The sequence below is a fragment of the Lissotriton vulgaris genome, chromosome 4_1 (genome assembly GCF_964263255.1).
Source record: "Lissotriton vulgaris chromosome 4_1, aLisVul1.2, whole genome shotgun sequence".
NCBI lineage: Eukaryota > Metazoa > Chordata > Amphibia > Caudata > Salamandridae > Lissotriton > Lissotriton vulgaris.
The window spans coordinates 1097983283-1098003080 of NC_141691.1; the positions used below are offsets into that span (position 1 = coordinate 1097983283).

The 19798-nt window shown below is 36.0% G+C and overlaps 1 protein-coding gene across 1 annotated transcript; it reads right to left on the reverse strand.

Moving 5' to 3' along the window:
• Positions 1-344: 344 nt before the first annotated feature.
• On the reverse strand, positions 345-12552 carry LOC147722915 (uncharacterized). The gene is made up of 2 exons (XM_086965319.1): positions 12448-12552; positions 345-8377 (listed from the first exon to the last, which is right to left on the reverse strand). Exon 2 carries the CDS (start codon positions 8336-8338, stop codon positions 1880-1882), a length of 6459 nt encoding a protein of 2152 aa, XP_086821445.1. The 5' UTR covers positions 8339-8377; positions 12448-12552; the 3' UTR covers positions 345-1879.
• Between the last annotated feature and the right edge of the window lie 7246 nt (positions 12553-19798).

The following is a 19798-nucleotide window of genomic DNA, read 5'->3' on the forward strand; positions in this document are numbered from 1 at the left end:
GAAGAAATAGGAAGAAGACTAAAGCAGAGGTTAAGGGAGATTGTAAATGGATGTTGAAAGTAAAAAGAAGGACAGTTAAGTATGGGAATGTCAGGTAGTGACGGAATCAGAGGAAAAGAATAGCAGTGATTGAGGGAAAGTAAATATCAGTGAATATAAGTAAAAAGGGGTGAAAGAGGGTACATGTAAGTGAATAAGGGTAACACATGGGGAGTAATAGAGACAAACAAGAGAGAGAGTAAAAGAAGGACTGTCACAAAGGGACTAAGTGAACCAGTAAAAAAGGTAAGTGAAGGAGTGTGCATAGGCAGAAGTACTGAAAGAAATTGAATGTGGTCGGAAGTAAACATGGAACAAAAGAATAAGTGAGGGAAGCAAAGTAAGGAAATAGGGGTGCGGTAGGGTGACAGAAAAATAGTGAAAATAAAACAAAAGGTGATAACAAAAAAGATTTTGTAAACACACTTACCATATAATCAATGCAAACTTGTATCTATGAAAGATAAAAGAAAAAACACGTTATAATTTCTTAAAAATATATAATAAAATAGAAACAACAGTTCATGAGGTTTAAAAATCTACAAAAGTTTACTAAGAAATGATGCAATAGTGAAGGATACAAAAACAGAAAGAAAGTAATGTAGAAAGAGAAAAAAAAAGGAAAAAGAAATAGAAAGAGAACAAATTCCTAAAGGTAAATAAGATACTAAAAGAATGTAAGATATCAAATCAAAATCAGTAAAGATAAGAAAATAAAAGAAAAATGAGTGAAAAGGAGAGAAGTCTGATTGAGAAACTATAAATAAAAAAGAGGAATAGAAGATGATTGAGAGTGAGTGAAGTAAAGTAACAGAGTGAAGGGATGAAAGGAATGAAGTTAGTATAGAACGATGGATAAAACAGGAGTGAGAGAGTAAGTACACAGAAAGACAAAAGGAAGAACTAAGTGAACTACAGTACAATGGATGCGAAAGAAAAAAAAAGGAGAAAAAGAAAGAGAGGGTTAGGAAACTAAAGCAGTGGTACTGTGAGAATATGAAAAAGATAAAAAGTGGTGGAAGGAACAGAGGAAATGCAGACAGTTCCTATTAGATTAAGAAGTTGTGAATGAAGTGCACTAAAGAAACAGCGATGAAAAAAGAGTGTAAATTAGTAAAGAGAGGTAAATAAGGGTGAAAAAGAAAATGAGTATAAGACAATGTGAACACAATATAAATTACACAATGCAAACTACACAATAACTTCTACAATATGTTACATTATTTATTTTTGCTGTTCTCAGAATATATTGAATTTCACTTAAATTAGTGAGATCAAAGTCTTCATCATATAACAGCGGGAAAAAAAAAACACAATCTAAAAGATTGTGTTTAAAAAAACCCATTCAAACATACATCTCATATAAGTACACTAATCTTTGATTCACTTACTTTTCCGTGAGACCAAATTGCAGATAGTGAAGGTCCTTTTGGTGGAAAAAAGTCTGCTGTGCTCTATAACTTCCATTTCATCGACTTCCTATGAAAAAAGATCTAACAACATCATATGTTACACTTTCCTCACGGCCAATTTGTGTCAGATATATCAGTATTTTTTACTTTGAGATCCACTTAAAGTATCTACATGAGATTGCAGATAGTGAAGGTCCTTTTGGTGAAAAAAAGTCTGCTGTGCTCTATAACTTCGATTTCATCAACTTCTAACAACATCATATCTTACATTTTCCTCACGGCCAATTTGTGTCAGATATATCAGTATTTTTTACTTTGAGATCCACTTAAAGTATCTACATGAGATAAATAATTTCAAATATTAGATTAACTAACTAACTAACTAACTTTTATTAACTATTCCCGTCTTCAAAGGCCAATTCCCTTTACTAAAACTTTGGTTTTAAAAACACTAGATAAGAATTTGTAGAGTCATAAGGCAAACGTTGTTTATAAGTTAAATGAGAATCATTGCAGTAACTCCATCCATTTTCAGATTTTAAGTAGCATGTATAATGTCCTGAGGTGGTCGAAGATCCATCATGATAAATAATAGCTTCAGTTGTAAAGGTCCTTCCAGAAATTGATAACTGAGAAGCCACAAAATTTTTGATAGAAGTTGTCAATTTAGTTCCATCAGGTCTACATCGTTGGAAAACTAAAATAATATACTGCCCATACCTTTGTATAAATAATGTGGACAGCATTGTACAGTTACATTGGGTACACACCATATTATGATCTGCTGCTTTAACTAGATTTTTAAAAGACACTGATTTACAGTCTGGTAAAGTCAAATATATAAATCTTTCAGTGTCTATTGTAGTAGTACTTGATAAACTACAATTGTGGCAGTCATGCTGCCATTGATAAGAAAGACTGAAAAGATTATCTACATCTACACCTTCATCTTCCAAAACACCAAACATATACATTAAAAATTCCTGACAATCCTGCTGAATGTTCTGTGAAAATTTATCTTGACCAGAACACAAATCTAAAATATTTCGAATTTCTGTTACACTTTCTATTTGTGCTGTAACACTGCTACATTTCTGAAACACAGAATTCAATAAACCACACAATCTTTGATCCCGATTTTCAACAATCTGTTCTTGTAAACTTTTAAGAAAAAAAACAACATTAACCACTACATTAGCATAGCAGTTGACACCAGAACTGTTTTCAAACTGAAATCCAACAACATTTTCTCCACAATTCTTTTTCTTCCTGTTTTCAATTACAGTTTTCTCTACTTTTTGTCTTTTTGCAACTACCTCACTACAATTATCCTCATTTCTTCTTTTTCGGCCTACCACACGTTTTTCAAACAGAGGATATTGAGGCAAATGTGGAGCATACTCTCTTCTTAACCTATTGTATTCTTTAACACAATCTAGATCGGCAGAAATCTTTGTCTCATCACACGCAATCAAGTACAATCCTGATAAAGTTCTGACTCGAGATAATGCCACATATGCCATACCCTCTTTAAACACAGATCTTCCAATGTTCACCAATGCACTATCTACACTTAAACCTTGAGATTTATGAATTGTCACTGCATACGCCAAACAAACAGGAAACTGTTTTCGGCGAACATATAAGTCTTTTACAAGTAAAAATCTAGCAGAACAACGACTTATTTGTTGTACTTGTTCAATGCCATCAAATTTTATTTTTAAAAATTCAATTCCATCTCTATTTCTGTAATTCACAAAATCAACAACATAACCCATTGCTCCATTTACCAGACCGCTTTCAACATTTAAATTCCTTCTCAAAATGATACGACAATTTAAACACACATTCAGAGTCTTTTCAAAACCAGCTGTTTTTGAAATACTTTTCTCCAATGAATGCAATTTAGTTTTCAAATTTTCTGACAAAACAATTGTTGCACCCATATGCTCTATTTTATCTATTGCTTCCAGTTTCACAATCTCTTCATTTTCTAAGTCTAACATTTTTTGATTGAAGATGGAACATTCTTGCAGAGTTGGCATCAAACATATCCCAGATTTCTTCTCAGTCATTTTTTTAAAAATATTCTCTGGAAGAATGTTTTCATTTGCATACAAATTTGAAATTAATCGACTATGCAAAGCTTTTTTCCCTTTCTCAGTCATTTTTCCAATTCTTACATCTTGTAGAATATTTTTATAATCTTCATCCTTGGCCTGTCGCATATTTTGAAGCAGTTCAGCATATTTAAAATTTAGCCATATATTAACATTTCCAATGCTTCCAAGGGACTTCCTGGTATCTTCATGCGTGAGCATTTTAAACACTGGTTGTCCTTTTACTGGAGTCAACTGCAATAGATCTCCAAAAACAATAATGTGTTTTCCTCCAAATAACACATCATAGTCTGTTTTAAGAATTTCTTGCATTCTCAAATGCACAAAAGCAAGCATTAGATTTGAGACCATGCTTACTTCATCTATGATAAGAAGTTTCATTTTCTTCAAGACTCTTGAAACTTCAGAACACGCATCTCCAGATAGCTTGTTGTAATGCAATTTATTATCATGTTCAACTGGCAGCATCAATAAACGATGTAGAGTAATCCCTTTAATGTTATGTGCTGCCAGACCAGTTGGAGCAGTTACAACACAAGACAGTGGTGAATCAGTCCTTTTCTGCAGATAACTTGCAACGGCTTTAATTAGAAAACTTTTTCCTGTCCCCGCTTCTCCACTTACATACAGTCGGACAGGGTCAAATAATATACATGAGCACTCTTTTTTCTCATGTCTGAATCCATGTTCAATCTGCTCTGTGACTTCATCATATATCTTTTTCTGCTCAATGTTTAGTTGCGTTACCAAATCTTCTAAGTTAACTCCATCCTCTTGAGCTTGTTCCATAGCTCTTTCCACCTCATCCATGGCAGTGGCAGCTTCATTTTGGATAATTGGTCCTCCTAGTGGATCCTGGCTCAATGAAGTAGAACTCTGACTATCTTGAGAACTGTTTCTAGCTATCTCTTCAGCAATTGTGGTTTCTTGCTCCATTTCTTCATTCAACATTTGCAGATAATTTAGAAAAATAGGACATTCTATGGTATCCTTAGTTGCATTAAAAGAGTCTTCATAACAGAGAAAATCTCCAAGTAGTTCCTCTTCTGTACGCCATGGCTTAAAGAGTTGCAAAAGAGCTAAATAGTAAAATTCTCTTTTGTCTGGAACTTCACAACTCAATTTTCGATGATTAATCAAATGGCCTTTTTTCTGCTTCACTAGACATCCTTCATAGCCAATGAGTGCATATTTTCCATTATTGATATCTTCTGTGATGTTCCTCTTATAACTGTAGTTTTGAAGAACTTCATACAAACATGTGTTCTCAAGGTGAGTACTTCTATTTGGATAGTATGTATCCAACATATTTGTCTTCAAAATATCTGTACTGTTTGGTTCTTTTTCCGCCAAATATTCAATTTCTTGTACAGATTTCAAAACTCGGTTTCGTGTTGCAGCAAGACCAAGACTCACCCAAATGATTGTTCTTGATTTGGCATAGAGACTTGCTGATGATAACCGATCAGAACATTCATATGCTCCAATTTCTCGATGCGACAACATCTTCAGACTGAAACTGTATAATTTCTTGCTTAGACTCTTTTCATGTGAAATGTCCTCCCACATTTCCTTCAGTTCTGTCTTTTCTTTTTTGGTGATGTAAGATGTCACATATCGAGCCACAGCAATAGAGTTGTCAGCAACGAACTGAATATCCATGTTAGCATTCCACATGGACAAAATCACTGGGTTGTAATCGTTGATGTACTTAGATTCTTCATTTCTTTTCAAATTATATGTGTTTTTGGGAGATTTTCTCGTCACAGTATGTCGTAGAGATGACATCAAATTATTTACTCTTCCTTTAGAAATCACTGGTCGAGGAAATGCAAAACGACATTTCGTGTAGTACTTTTCCTTGTTTTTAAATTTTCGACGACAGTACTTTCCACAACGATGAGATTGAAAACGTAAAACTTGTTGCCTTAAATTGTTTTCTTCAGTAGATTTTGGAACAGCACATGTTGAATACTCTTCAATGAAACTCATCACTGTTTCATCTGAATCTGATCCAAATTTGGGTGCATCTTTAATCCACAACAACATATGTATATGAGGAGCACCTCTCGCTTGATATTCCTTCCTCCAAAAGAAATCCAAAACCTCTCCAAGGGGAGGATTTTTTTTGTTGGTAATAAAAGACATCATAGCTTCAAATCTATGATTAAAATATCTGCAAACATTCACTGGATCTAAAGAACACAGTTCTCCTGGTGTTTTCAATTCTATATTTGGTATGTTTTCATTTGCCTCTCGTAGAAATTGAAGTAAATCGTCCCAGGCATACTCAGCACAGCTAAGAGTGAGGAACCATGTAGGAGTTCCTAAGTTTCTTAGCATACATTTCAATTCTCCATGACGACGAAACCAATACTCGTTGGTTCCACGTTGACATGCCATGAGATTGATTAGCTGAGATTCCAAAATACTGTCTTGCAGATTAACTTTCTCCATAAAGTCCCTTGCACATACATTTTGCAAATGAGGTCCACTTTTTAATATATGATTAACTGCATAAGAAAGCCCAGACAAATCACTTTCAAACAGTAGATGAAATAAATATGGAATGCATTGACGAAACCTTGGATCTTCTGCATATAATCTTAGAGTCCGGTATTCAGCTGCAGGAATTTGAACTGGTCGATCATCATATCGTCCACCACAACCTGTTGGAAATAATTGTGGAAAACAACGAGCTTCCAAACTTTCTTCCCATACACTAATGGGACTTCCTTTTGCTGCCTTCATTTGAAACAAGTCAATTGCATTTCCCATTACTTCTTTGGAATGCAAAGGATGAACAGTATAATGTTCATATATTTCTTCAGTTCTAGACACATCAACTTTTTCAATTTGACCAACTGAAGAATCACTATCTTCTTCTGTAGCTGTTTCCTCTACTCCAACACTTACATGTTTGTAGTACTCATTGTTTTTAACTAAATACAACGTTGCCTTCTTGACTTTTTTAACATCCACTAAATCTTGCCAAATTTTCTTACTCTTTGTTGGAACCCCATTAACTAGAATAACTAAAGGATCTTCTTCTACTCTTTCTACACCAATTGTATTAATATTTTTCTTTACATCTAGAGGCAAATAAACAACTCTTCCCTTTAATCCTCTCAGTAAATCTGATGGAGGCAATTTCCCTGTCTTAGGCTCCATGCGAACAATAGCCTGAAAAGGATGGACACATTGAATCAAAATAGATTCATAAGTATTTAGATCCATCAATTCAGAAGGAATATCTATCAACTGAAGATTATTATAAACTGCTCTTGCAGGCATTCTATTTTCATTTAATTTTTTCAAACAATAAGTGCAAATACGCTGATCCAAACTCAAATCAAAAGAATTCTCCACCAACAAATAACTTACAAAATCCTCCCATTCACTATTATTTTCCAATTCACTTTTTGCATATAAATCAACTAACCTAGTCTGAATTTTATAATGAGTCCGTCGACAACACACACAAGTTACATTAGGCCTCTCACTTGATTTCACCTTAAACTTGATAATTTCCTCATCAAACTTTTCAATACTTGAAATTTGTCCATTATCTTCTGCATTACCATCCATTACTATATCTATTTCTACACTGTCCTCTTTGTTCCCAAAATAACAAAACTCAATTTCTTCACAAATAGTCTTCACATCCACTTCAGATCCATGCAAAAGAGCACTATTTAACTGTTTAAGCTTAAGTGCAGGACTTTTTGCATAATACAACTTCCTCACTAATTTCCTTACGTTATTATGATGCACTGCTAACATCCTAAAATGATGAAAAACACTCCGACAAACTTTTCTAGAAAGACATGCTAGTGAATGCCCTTGCAAACCTGTGCTTTCTCTCACTCTGCAAGGATCTAACTCTTGCAGGATCTTCATTTTTTGTTTGAGACTTTTTTTACTATATGTACGTAAGAAATTTCGAAGCAAATCAATTGATTCCTGTCGCACACTACAAATACTACTGCATTTCCATGTGTACACTGGACCCTTAGTACGTCTCCCTAAAACTTCATCAGCTAAGACCTCTTCTGCATCTCTAGATACAAGTTTCTCTTTTTCCATCACACAACTATCTTTCACCTCATATGCACGACCACTGGTGTCAACTGCATGCACCAAATCATTTTCCTGAAAGTAACTCTCCTCATTAAAAAAAGGCTCAGAACTTGAACTATGCATCCATTCACCAGAAAATACTTCACAAAAATTACTCCGATTAATAATTCTTTTCCATCTACTGTTCGATTTGAAAACATCCATTGCCTTATTAAGTATCCTAATTCTATTGATTATTAAAATAAATAATTTTTTCTTAACTTCAAAAGCCTGATCAACAATCTTTTCTACACTTTTCTTTTTCTTGTAAAAAGCAGCTTTTAGTTTACTTTTCTTTTCATTTTTTAGCAAATTTAAAACTACCCTATTGCGAAACATTCGCCTACGAATGTCCCTAAAAACATTTACCCTTCTATTGCTAACCATTCTCTTCTCTCCTGGTCCAATGGAAACATTTTTTGTGGGCTTCTCTTTCCTTTTTAGATTTGTTGACTTTTTCTGTATATTCACATTAGCAATTTCATTTTTTTTCCTACGACATATGTTGCGAAGAAAAGACTTAATTGGCTTACCAGAAGCTTTTCTGGTGTTTTTTGAAGTAGTTGTTGAAGAGGATTCCATAAACTCTGTTGTTGATGTTCTCCTTTTCCGTATGGTATTTTTGATATTTCTTTGCCTTGAAGGCATTTTTGCTTCCTTTTCAGAAGTTGATTTGAATCTGTTGTTCTGTTAAAAAAACACATGAAAGACCACTATTAGCAAACAACAAAGTAATGTTAAAAAGCAAACAATATAAACAATAAATTGCAACATATTTAAGTTTATACAATAGCAACACATGGCTTTATTTTTAAAGGCCTTGCGCCACCAGTGCGTCACTTATTACCCATGTTTAAAGTCAAGCATCAGCTGCACATGGCATTCATAAATAAGGGCCAAATGCAAATACCAATCAATTGCACCCAAAAATCGATTTTTCAATAACATGTAAGAAACACTGCGCAAAACCTAAGTACAACCACTCAATATCATCAAACAAAGTCAGGGTCTGATTTATAAAGGCCTTGCGCCACCAGTGCGTCACTTATTACCCATGTTTAAAGTTTTGCATCGGCTGCACATGGCAATCATAAATAAGGGCCAAATACATATACCAATCAATTGCACCCAAAAATCGATTTTTGAATAACATGTAAGAAACACTGTGCAGAACCTATGTACAACCAATCAATATCATCAAACAAAGTCAGGGCCTTATTTATGAAAGCCTTGCGCCACCAGTGTGTCACTTATTACCCATGTTTAAAGTCATGCATCAGTTGCACATGGCAATCATAAATAAGGGCCAAATACATATACCAATCAATTGCACCCAAAAATCGATTTTTCAATAACATGTAAGAAACACGGCGCAGAACCTATGTACAACCAATCAATATCATCAAACAAAGTCAGGGCCTTATTTATGAAAGCCTTGCGCCACCAGTGCGTCACTTATTACCCATGTTTAAAGTCATGCATCAGCTGCACATGGCAATCATAAATAAGGGCCAAATACATATACCAATCAATTGCACCCAAAAATCGATTTTTCAATAACATGTAAGAAACACGGCGCAGAACCTAAGTACAACCACTCAATATCATCAAACAAAGTCAGGGCCTTATTTATGAAAGCCTTGCGCCACCAGTGGGTCACTTATTACCCATGTTTAAAATCATGCATCAGTTGCACATGGCAATCATAAATAAGGGCCAAATACATATACCAATCAATTGCACCCAAAAATCGATTTTTCAATAACATGTAAGAAACACGGCGCTGAACCTAAGTACAACCACTCAATATCATCAAACAAAGTCAGGGCCTTATTTATGAAAGCCTTGCGCCACCAGTGCGTCACTTATTACCCATGTTTAAAGTCATGCATCAGTTGCACATGGCAATCATAAATTAGGGCAAAATACATATACCAATCAATTGCACCCAAAAATCGATTTTTCAATAACATGTAAGAAACACGGCGCAGAACCTAAGTACAACCAATCAATATCATCAAACAAAGTCAGGGCCTTATTTATGAAAGCCTTGCGCCACCAGTGCGTCACTTATTACCCATGTTTAAAATCATGCATCAGTTTCACATGGCAATCATAAATAAGGGCCAAATACATATACCAATCAATTGCACCCAAAAATCGATTTTTGAATAACATGTAAGGAACACTGCACAGAACCTAAGTACAACCACTCAATATCATCAAACAAAGTCAGGCCTTATTTATGAAAGCCTTGCGCCACCAGTGCGTCACTTATTACCCATGTTTAAAGTCATGCATCAGCTGCACATGGCAATCATAAATAAGGGCCAAATACATATACCAATCAATTGCACCCAAAAATCGATTTTTGAATAACATGTAAGAAACACTGTGCAGAACCTATGTACAACCAATCAATATCATCAAACAAAGTCAGAGCCTTATTTATGAAAGCCTTGCGCCACCAGTGCGTCACTTATTACCCATGTTTAAAGTCATGCATCAGCTGCACATGGCAATCATAAATAAGGGCCAAATACATATACCAATCAATTGCACCCAAAAATCGATTTTTGAATAACATGTAAGGAACACTGCACAGAACCTAAGTACAACCACTCAATATCATCAAACAAAGTCAGGCCTTATTTATGAAAGCCTTGCGCCACCAGTGCGTCACTTATTACCCATGTTTAAAGTCATGCATCAGTTGCACATGGCAATCATAAATAAGGGCCAAATACATATACCAATCAATTGCACCCAAAAATCGATTTTTGAATAACATGTAAGGAACACTGCACAGAACCTAAGTACAACCACTCAATATCATCAAACAAAGTCAGGCCTTATTTATGAAAGCCTTGCGCCACCAGTGCGTCACGTATTACCCATGTTTAAAGTCATGCATCAGCTGCACATGGCAATCATAAATTAGGGCAAAATACATATACCAATCAATTGCACCCAAAAATCGATTTTTGAATAACATGTAAGGAACACTGCACAGAACCTAAGTACAACCACTCAATATCATCAAACAAAGTCAGGCCTTATTTATGAAAGCCTTGCGCCACCAGTGCGTCACTTATTACCCATGTTTAAAGTCATGCATCAGTTGCACATGGCAATCATAAATAAGGGCCAAATACATATACCAATCAATTGCACCCAAAAATCGATTTTTGAATAACATGTAAGAAACACTGCGCAAAACCTAAGTACAACCACTCAATATCATCAAACAAAGTCAGGGCCTTATTTATGAAAGCCTTGCGCCACCAGTGCGTCACTTATTACCCATGTTTAAAATCATGCATCAGTTTCACATGGCAATCATAAATAAGGGCCAAATACATATACCAATCAATTGCACCCAAAAATCGATTTTTGAATAACATGTAAGGAACACTGCACAGAACCTAAGTACAACCACTCAATATCATCAAACAAAGTCAGGCCTTATTTATGAAAGCCTTGCGCCACCAGTGCGTCACTTATTACCCATGTTTAAAGTCATGCATCAGTTGCACATGGCAATCATAAATAAGGGCCAAATACATATACCAATCAATTGCACCCAAAAATCGATTTTTGAATAACATGTAAGGAACACTGCACAGAACCTATGTACAACCAATCAATATCATCAAACAAAGTCAGAGCCTTATTTATGAAAGCCTTGCGCCACCAGTGCGTCACTTATTACCCATGTTTAAAGTCATGCATCAGCTGCACATGGCAATCATAAATAAGGGCCAAATACATATACCAATCAATTGCACCCAAAAATCGATTTTTGAATAACATGTAAGGAACACTGCACAGAACCTAAGTACAACCACTCAATATCATCAAACAAAGTCAGGCCTTATTTATGAAAGCCTTGCGCCACCAGTGCGTCACTTATTACCCATGTTTAAAGTCATGCATCAGTTGCACATGGCAATCATAAATTAGGGCAAAATACATATACTAATCAATTGCACCCAAAAATCGATTTTTCAATAACATGTAAGAAACACGGCGCAGAACCTAAGTACAACCAATCAATATCATCAAACAAAGTCAGGGCCTTATTTATGAAAGCCTTGCGCCACCAGTGCGTCACTTATTACCCATGTTTAAAATCATGCATCAGTTTCACATGGCAATCATAAATAAGGGCCAAATACATATACCAATCAATTGCACCCAAAAATCGATTTTTGAATAACATGTAAGGAACACTGCACAGAACCTAAGTACAACCACTCAATATCATCAAACAAAGTCAGGGCCTTATTTATGAAAGCCTTGCGCCACCAGTGCGTCACTTATTACCCATGTTTAAAGTCATGCATCAGCTGCACATGGCATTCATAAATAAGGGCCAAATACATATACCAATCAATTGCACCCAAAAATCGATTTTTCAATAACATGTAAGAAACACTGCACAGAACCTAACTACAACCACTCAATATCATCAAACAAAGTCAGGGCCTCATTTATAAAAGCCTGGCGCCACCAGTGCATCACTTATTACCCATGTTTAAAGTCATGCATCAACTGCACATGGCAATCATAAAAAAGGCCAAATAAAAATACCATTCATTTGCACCCAAAATCGATTTTTAAATAACATGTAAAAAACACTGCGCAGGACTTATATACTAACATACAATTTCACTTCTAAAACATAACTATCTGCTTCCAAATATTCTCCATAGAGAAAATAAATCTCTATCTAAATTAAATGAATCATTACTTACCTTTAGAAATGCTTTTGGAGATTGAAAACAGTGTCAGACACACACACCAATTTTTCTTTAGCAGAGGAGAAGGTGTGCTCTCAATACACTGAAACCAAGACTGGCATAGAAAATCTCTATCTTTGTACACATATGCCTTAATTCAACCAATGAAAACTCTTCCCTCACTATTTTCAAACCAACACCCATCCCCCTCTCAAACCTTTCTATCTGTTACCATAGCAACTCCCTCCTAACTGAACTGTAAGGTTCAAAAGTTTATCTTACAATGTTGCAAATTAACTCAGCAAGGATGTTTGACCTGTCAATACAGCAGCCTATACAGGGTATTTTTGCTTTTGGTGACTTTTTTTAAACCATTCAAATTGCTTCTTTCACACAACATAACCATACACCCTAACTTTCAGTTTTCAACTATCTGAATCCACCAATCATTGCTAGTGATTCAAGAGCACAGAAACTCCACAATTATTTTTTTGTGAACTCCTACTGTTCCAACTGCCATTTCATTCCCACACTTCATCTGACTGGACCAGAACCTTCTCACATCATGTACTCTGTTTGGGTTATTGGACATAGCTACATCCACTGGGCTCAAAGGTATGCAGCTAGCAGAAATTTTCATAACCTTGATTTATCAAATGTGGAAATCAAGTGGATTGGCCACAGAGGATTAAAATGTCACCAATTGATACCATTGGTGAAAACCTTTTTGCATCTGCCAGAACCTGACCTTATAATTGTGCACTGTGGTGGAAACGATCTAGGCACATTAACTGGGGTAGGTCTGGAAATGCTATTAAAGGACACCTTTCATCAATTGATGATACTTTTTCCCCACACTGCCTTGGTATATTCCAATATATGCCAAAGACAGAAATGGAACTGGTCCAACCAATTTGGTCCACAATTTGAGAAAGCACGGAAACATGTAAATAAATCTGTTTCTGCTTACATGAGAGACTATGGAATGGGTTCATTATACAATAATAACTTGCGTTACAACATGCAAGACATCTACAGAGGAGATGGAGTGCACTTCTCAGATGAGGGGAATAGAATATTCCTCCTGAATTTAAGAATGTGTATTGGAACCTACTTGTAGGTACCTAAATCAACCACAGAACCCAAAAGCTCTTTTCAGAGCTACCCTAACTCTGATCATTCAAAGCGTTTATTTTTTTCTAACTTTTTTCACTATTTTTCACCAAAGTACGCTTTCGGGTACGCTTAAAGGTGCGCGCACCAGGCGCTACCCCCGCGAAAAATTAAAGAATTTTTTTTTTTTTTTTTACGTTTATGAGCCTCCTAAGCCCCCCTCAGAAAACCTAGAGGGTCAAGAAGTCTCTACAGTTCCCCCTTCTATCCATTCCGAACATTGTTTACCCTCCATCTTGTGTCTCGATTGTTCCGAAACACAAAATGGAGGACTCCCGTAACGCTGCCAGTGCGCGTAAAGGAGCGCGCACCCCTAAGCGCTCGTTAAAAAAAGGTGGGAAAGTAATTTACGGAAAACCCAATGGAGACACTTTCATCAAATATAGAATACGCCCTACTACATAGCAGTCCCTACCATTTGCCCAAATTTGGTGAAATTCCATTGAGACATTTAGGCTACAGGCCTGTCTAAATATCCTGAGGTAAATTACATGACAAAAACACACTTGTAATGTTAGAATTTACAACCAATTAAAAAGTATCTCTCATTTTCTACGATTATTTCCTGACGTTTGATTGGTTAAGTACAACAATATATATAAAAGAAGAGAGGGAAACACAGCCATTTTGACTACTGCTTCCTGAAGTACACTTGAAAACAAATTTCACTGACAACTTCAACTAATTTCTCTAAGGTAACTTCTAATTATGGAAGTATATTGTACACGTTAAGTTTATTTCTTAAAAAATATTCTGTTAGTGATATGCTATCCCTCTTTAATAGTTAGAGATAGAGATAGACTTCTCTGTAATAGTTATGGATTGAGTTAGGCTTCTCTGGTATACTAGCTCTACTAATATAGTTAATTTATATGCAATTTTCAGAAAGAAAATGGAAGGAGAAAATAAGGCAAATGATACTTCTATCAAAGTAAAGGTGGAAAAACCAGAAGATGAAAAAAAAGAAGTTGATTTCATGGATGACTCTTTGGATGAACAGTTTATAGAATGTTTGGAAGAAATTGAATCATGTACATATAATTATGAGGAAATTCCGGACAATATTATGTTAGAAATTTTATTAAATTATGAAAAAGAATCAGAGGAATAAATTTATCTTTAATAATTTCAATTGTTTCAGACAATATTCTTTTTTATATGTAATTCATGAAGTATTACCAAAAATGTTTAAAATATAAAGTGAGACTTATAGTATACTGTTCAACTATTTTTCTGTTACATAGTAAGTTTACTCATAGTTACTACCTTTCTCCCACTATATTATCTCATATGAATATTTTACACCTCATTTTCATAAGTGAACAGGATAGACTACTCATGATCCCCTAGAAATTCTCAGGGAGTGCTTAAAAGATCTGTTTCTCCTTTCCAGACAGACTATATTATGAATTCCATATACCACAAAAAATACAATAACAACATGCAAGATGTCTACAAAGAAGATGGTGAACATTAAATTTAAGTCTCTTCATTAGTACCTACATGTAGGTACTTACATAAAATAAAAAAATAAAAAAAAAAACAATTCATAAACATACAATTTTTGAAGTGATTATTTTTCCATAGTACCCTCCTCGATACGCTCCCCGGTGCGCGCACCAGGCGCTTCCCCCGCGAAAATCGAAAAAAAAAAAAAAAAATTTGAGGCCCCGCGGGGCCCTTTAATGGCCCCCATATCAAACCTAGGGGGTCAGGGGGGGTCTACCCTGCCCCCTTATGGTCAATTCCACCCTTTGTTTTTGCCACCTCTTATGACTAGATTTTACCGATAGACAAGATGGCGGCCGCTCCGGACTGTTTAGAATGTTTACAGACAACTGAGAGCCAATCAGCTTTCTGCGCGCAAGTCGCGTGTCGCGCCGGGAGCGCTCACCGGTGCGCGCACCGGAGAGCGCCTATAGATATATATATTTTTTTGAACGTTAATTTCTCAAAATCCACTGAAGCACATATCTTGAGACATAGCAAAGGCACATCGGGCTACCAGTCCCTACAATTTTGCCAAGTTTGGTGGAAATCCATTCAGCCGTTCGAGCTAAAAGTGAAATCGACCGCCCTATGGAAATTAACATGGGGAAAACGCGTTTTGGGACCCCCCTTTTATCTCGGCCCCCGCTTGACGAATCCCCCCCAAACTTTCAGGGAAGGACCGGACCGCCATGAGACCATTTTCCTGAAAATTTCAGGCAGATTCGTCAACCGGCGCCAAAGTTATTCAAAATAGAATGTTGAGATTTAACATTGAAAATTATCCTAACTATAACTACCTACTGGCGACCGCCAGTAGGTAATATATATATATATATATATATATATATATATATATATATATATATATATATATATATATATATATATATATATATATATTACCTACTGGCGGTCGCCAGTAGGTAGTTATAGTTAGGATAATTTTCAATGTTAAATCTCAACATTCTATTTTGAATAACTTTGGCGCCGGTTGACGAATCTGCCTGAAATTTTCAGGAAAATGGTCTCATGGCGGTCCGGTCCTTCCCTGAAAGTTTGGGGGGGATTCGTCAAGCGGGGGCCGAGATAAAAGGGGGGTCCCAAAACGCGTTTTCCCCATGTTAATTTCCATAGGGCGGTCGATTTCACTTTTAGCCCGAACGGCTGAATGGATTTCCACCAAACTTGGCAAAATTGTAGGGACTGGTAGCCCGATGTGCCTTTGCTATGTCTCAAGATATGTGCTCCAGTGGATTTTGAGTAATTTAGGTTCAAAAAAATATATATATCTATAGGCGCTCTCCCGTGCGCGCACCGGAGTGCGCTCCAGGCGCGACACGCGACTTGCGCGCAGGAAGCTGATTGGCTCTCAGTTGTCTGTAAACATTCTAAACAGTCCGGAGCGGCCGCCATCTTGTCTATCGGTAAAATCTAGTCATAAGAGGTGGCAAAAACAAAGGGTGGAATTGACCATAAGGGGGCAGGGTAGACCCCCCCTGACCCCCTAGGTTTGATATGGGGGCCATTAAAGGGCCCCGCGGGGCCTCAAAATTTTTTATTTTTTTTTTCGATTTTCGCGGGGGAAGCGCCTGGTGCGCGCACCGGGGAGCGTATCGAGGAGGGTACTATGGAAAAATAATCACTTCAAAAAATTGTATGTTTATTAATTGTTTTTTTTTTTATTTTTTTATTTTATGTAAGTACCTACATGTAGGTACTAATGAAGAGACTTAAATTTAATGTTCACCATCTTCTTTGTAGACATCTTGCATGTTGTTATTGTATTTTTTGTGGTATATGGAATTCATAATATAGTCTGTCTGGAAAGGAGAAACAGATCTTTTAAGCACTCCCTGAGAATTTCTAGGGGATCATGAGTAGTCTATCCTGCTCACTTATGAAAATGAGGTGTAAAATATTCATATGAGATAATATAGTGGGAGAAAGGTAGTAACTATGAGTAAACTTACTATGTAACAGAAAAATAGTTGAACAGTATACTATAAGTCTCACTTTATATTTTAAACATTTTTGGTAATACTTTATGAATTACATATAAAAAAGTATATTGTCTGAAACAATTGAAATTATGAAAGATAAATGTATTCCTCTGATTCTTTTTCATAATTTAATAAAATTTCTAACATAATATTGTCCGGAATTTCCTCATAATTATATGTACATGATTCAATTTCTTCCAAACATTCTATAAACTGTTCATCCAAAGAGTCATCCATGAAATCAACTTCTTTTTTTTCATCTTCTGGTTTTTCCACCTTTACTTTGATAGAAGTATCATTTGCCTTATTTTCTCCTTCCATTTTCTTTCTGAAAATTGCATATAAATTAACTATATTAGTAGAGCTAGTATACCAGAGAAGCCTAATTCAATCCATAACTATTACAGAGAAGTCTATCTCTATCTCTAACTATTAAAGAGGGATAGCATATCACTAACAGAATATTTTTTAAGAAATAAACTTAAAGTGTACAATATATTTCCATAATTAGAAGTTACCTTAGAGAAATTAGTTGAAGTTGTCAGTGAAATTTGTTTTCAAGTGTACTTCAGGAAGCAGTAGTCAAAATGGCTGTGTTTCCCTCTCTTCTTTTATATATATTGTTGTACTTAACCAATCAAACGTCAGGAAATAATCGTAGAAAATGAGAGATACTTTTTAATTGGTTGTAAATTCTAACATTACAAGTGTGTTTTTGTCATGTAATTTACCTCAGGATATTTAGACAGGCCTGTAGCCTAAATGTCTCAATGGAATTTCACCAAATTTGGGCAAATGGTAGGGACTGCTATGTAGTAGGGCGTATTCTATATTTGATGAAAGTGTCTCCATTGGGTTTCCCGTAAATTACTTTCCCACCTTTTTTTAACGAGCGCTTAGGGGTGCGCGCTCCTTTACGCGCACTGGCAGCGTTACGGGAGTCCTCCATTTTGTGTTTCGGAACAATCGAGACACAAGATGGAGGGTAAACAATGTTCGGAATGGATAGAAGGGGGAACTGTAGAGACTTCTTGACCCTCTAGGTTTTCTGAGGGGGGCTTAGGAGGCTCATAAACGTAAAAAAAATAAAAAAATTCTTTAATTTTTCGCGGGGGTAGCGCCTGGTGCGCGCACCTTTAAGCGTACCCGAAAGCGTACTTTGGTGAAAAATAGTGAAAAAAGTTAGAAAAAAATAAACGCTTTGAATGATCAGAGTTAGGGTAGCTCTGAAAAGAGCTTTTGGGTTCTGTGGTTGATTTAGGTACCTATAAGTAGGTTCCAATACACATTCTTAAATTCAGGAGGAATATTCTATTCCCCTCATCTGAGAAGTGCACTCCATCTCCTCTGTAGATGTCTTGCATGTTGTAACGCAAGTTATTATTGTATAATGAACCCATTCCATAGTCTCTCATGTAAGCAGAAACAGATTTATTTACATGTTTCCGTGCTTTCTCAAATTGTGGACCAAATTGGTTGGACCAGTTCCATTTCTGTCTTTGGCATATATTGGAATATACCAAGGCAGTGTGGGGAAAAAGTATCATCAATTGATGAAAGGTGTCCTTTAATAGCATTTCCAGACCTACCCCAGTTAATGCGCCTAGATCGTTTCCACCACAGTGCACAATTATAAGGTCAGGTTCTGGCAGATGCAAAAAGGTTTTCACCAATGGTATCAATTGGTGACATTTTAATCCTCTGTGGCCAATCCACTTGATTTCCACATTTGATAAATCAAGGTTATGAAAATTTCTGCTAGCTGCATACCTTTGAGCCCAGTGGATGTAGCTATGTCCAATAACCCAAACAGAGTACATGATGTGAGAAGGATCTGGTCCAGTCAGATGAAGTGTGGGAATGAAATGGCAGTTGGAACAGTAGGAGTTCACAAAAAAATAATTGTGGAGTTTCTGTGCTCTTGAATCACAAGCAATGATTGGTGGATTCAGATAGTTGAAAACTGAAAGTTAGGGTGTATGGTTATGTTGTGTGAAAGAAGCAATTTGAATGGTTTAAAAAAAGTCACCAAAAGCAAAAATACCCTGTATAGGCTGCTGTATTGACAGGTCAAACATCCTTGCTGAGTTAATTTGCAACATTGTAAGATAAACTTTTGAACCTTACAGTTCAGTTAGGAGGGAGTTGCTATGGTAACAGATAGAAAGGTTTGAGAGGGGGATGGGTGTTGGTTTGAAAATAGTGAGGGAAGAGTTTTCATTGGTTGAATTAAGGCATATGTGTACAAAGATAGAGATTTTCTATGCCAGTCTTGGTTTCAGTGTATTGAGAGCACACCTTTTCCTCTGTTAAAGAAAAATTGGTGTGTGTGTCTGACACTGTTTTCAATCTCCAAAAGCATTTGTAAAGGTAAGTAATGATTCATTTAATTTAGATAGAGATTTATTTGCTCTATGGAGAATATTTGGAAGCAGATAGTTTTGTTTTAGAAGTGAAATTGTATGTTAGTATATAAGTCCTGCGCAGTGTTTTTTACATGTTATTTAAAAATCGATTTTGGGTGCAAATGAATGGTATTTTTATTTGGCCTTTTTTATGATTGCCATGTGCAGTTGATGCATCACTTTAAACATGGGTAATAAGTGATGTACTGGTGGCGCCAGGCCTTTATAAATGAGGCCCTGACTTTGTTTGATGATATTGAGTGGTTGTACTTAGGTTCTGTGCAGTGTTCCTTACAT

What these genes read in the sequence shown, in the direction of transcription:
- LOC147722915 (XM_086965319.1), bottom strand. Translation starts at nt 8,338, where the DNA reads ATGCCTTCAAGGCAAAGAAATATCAAAAATACCATACGGAAAAGGAGA.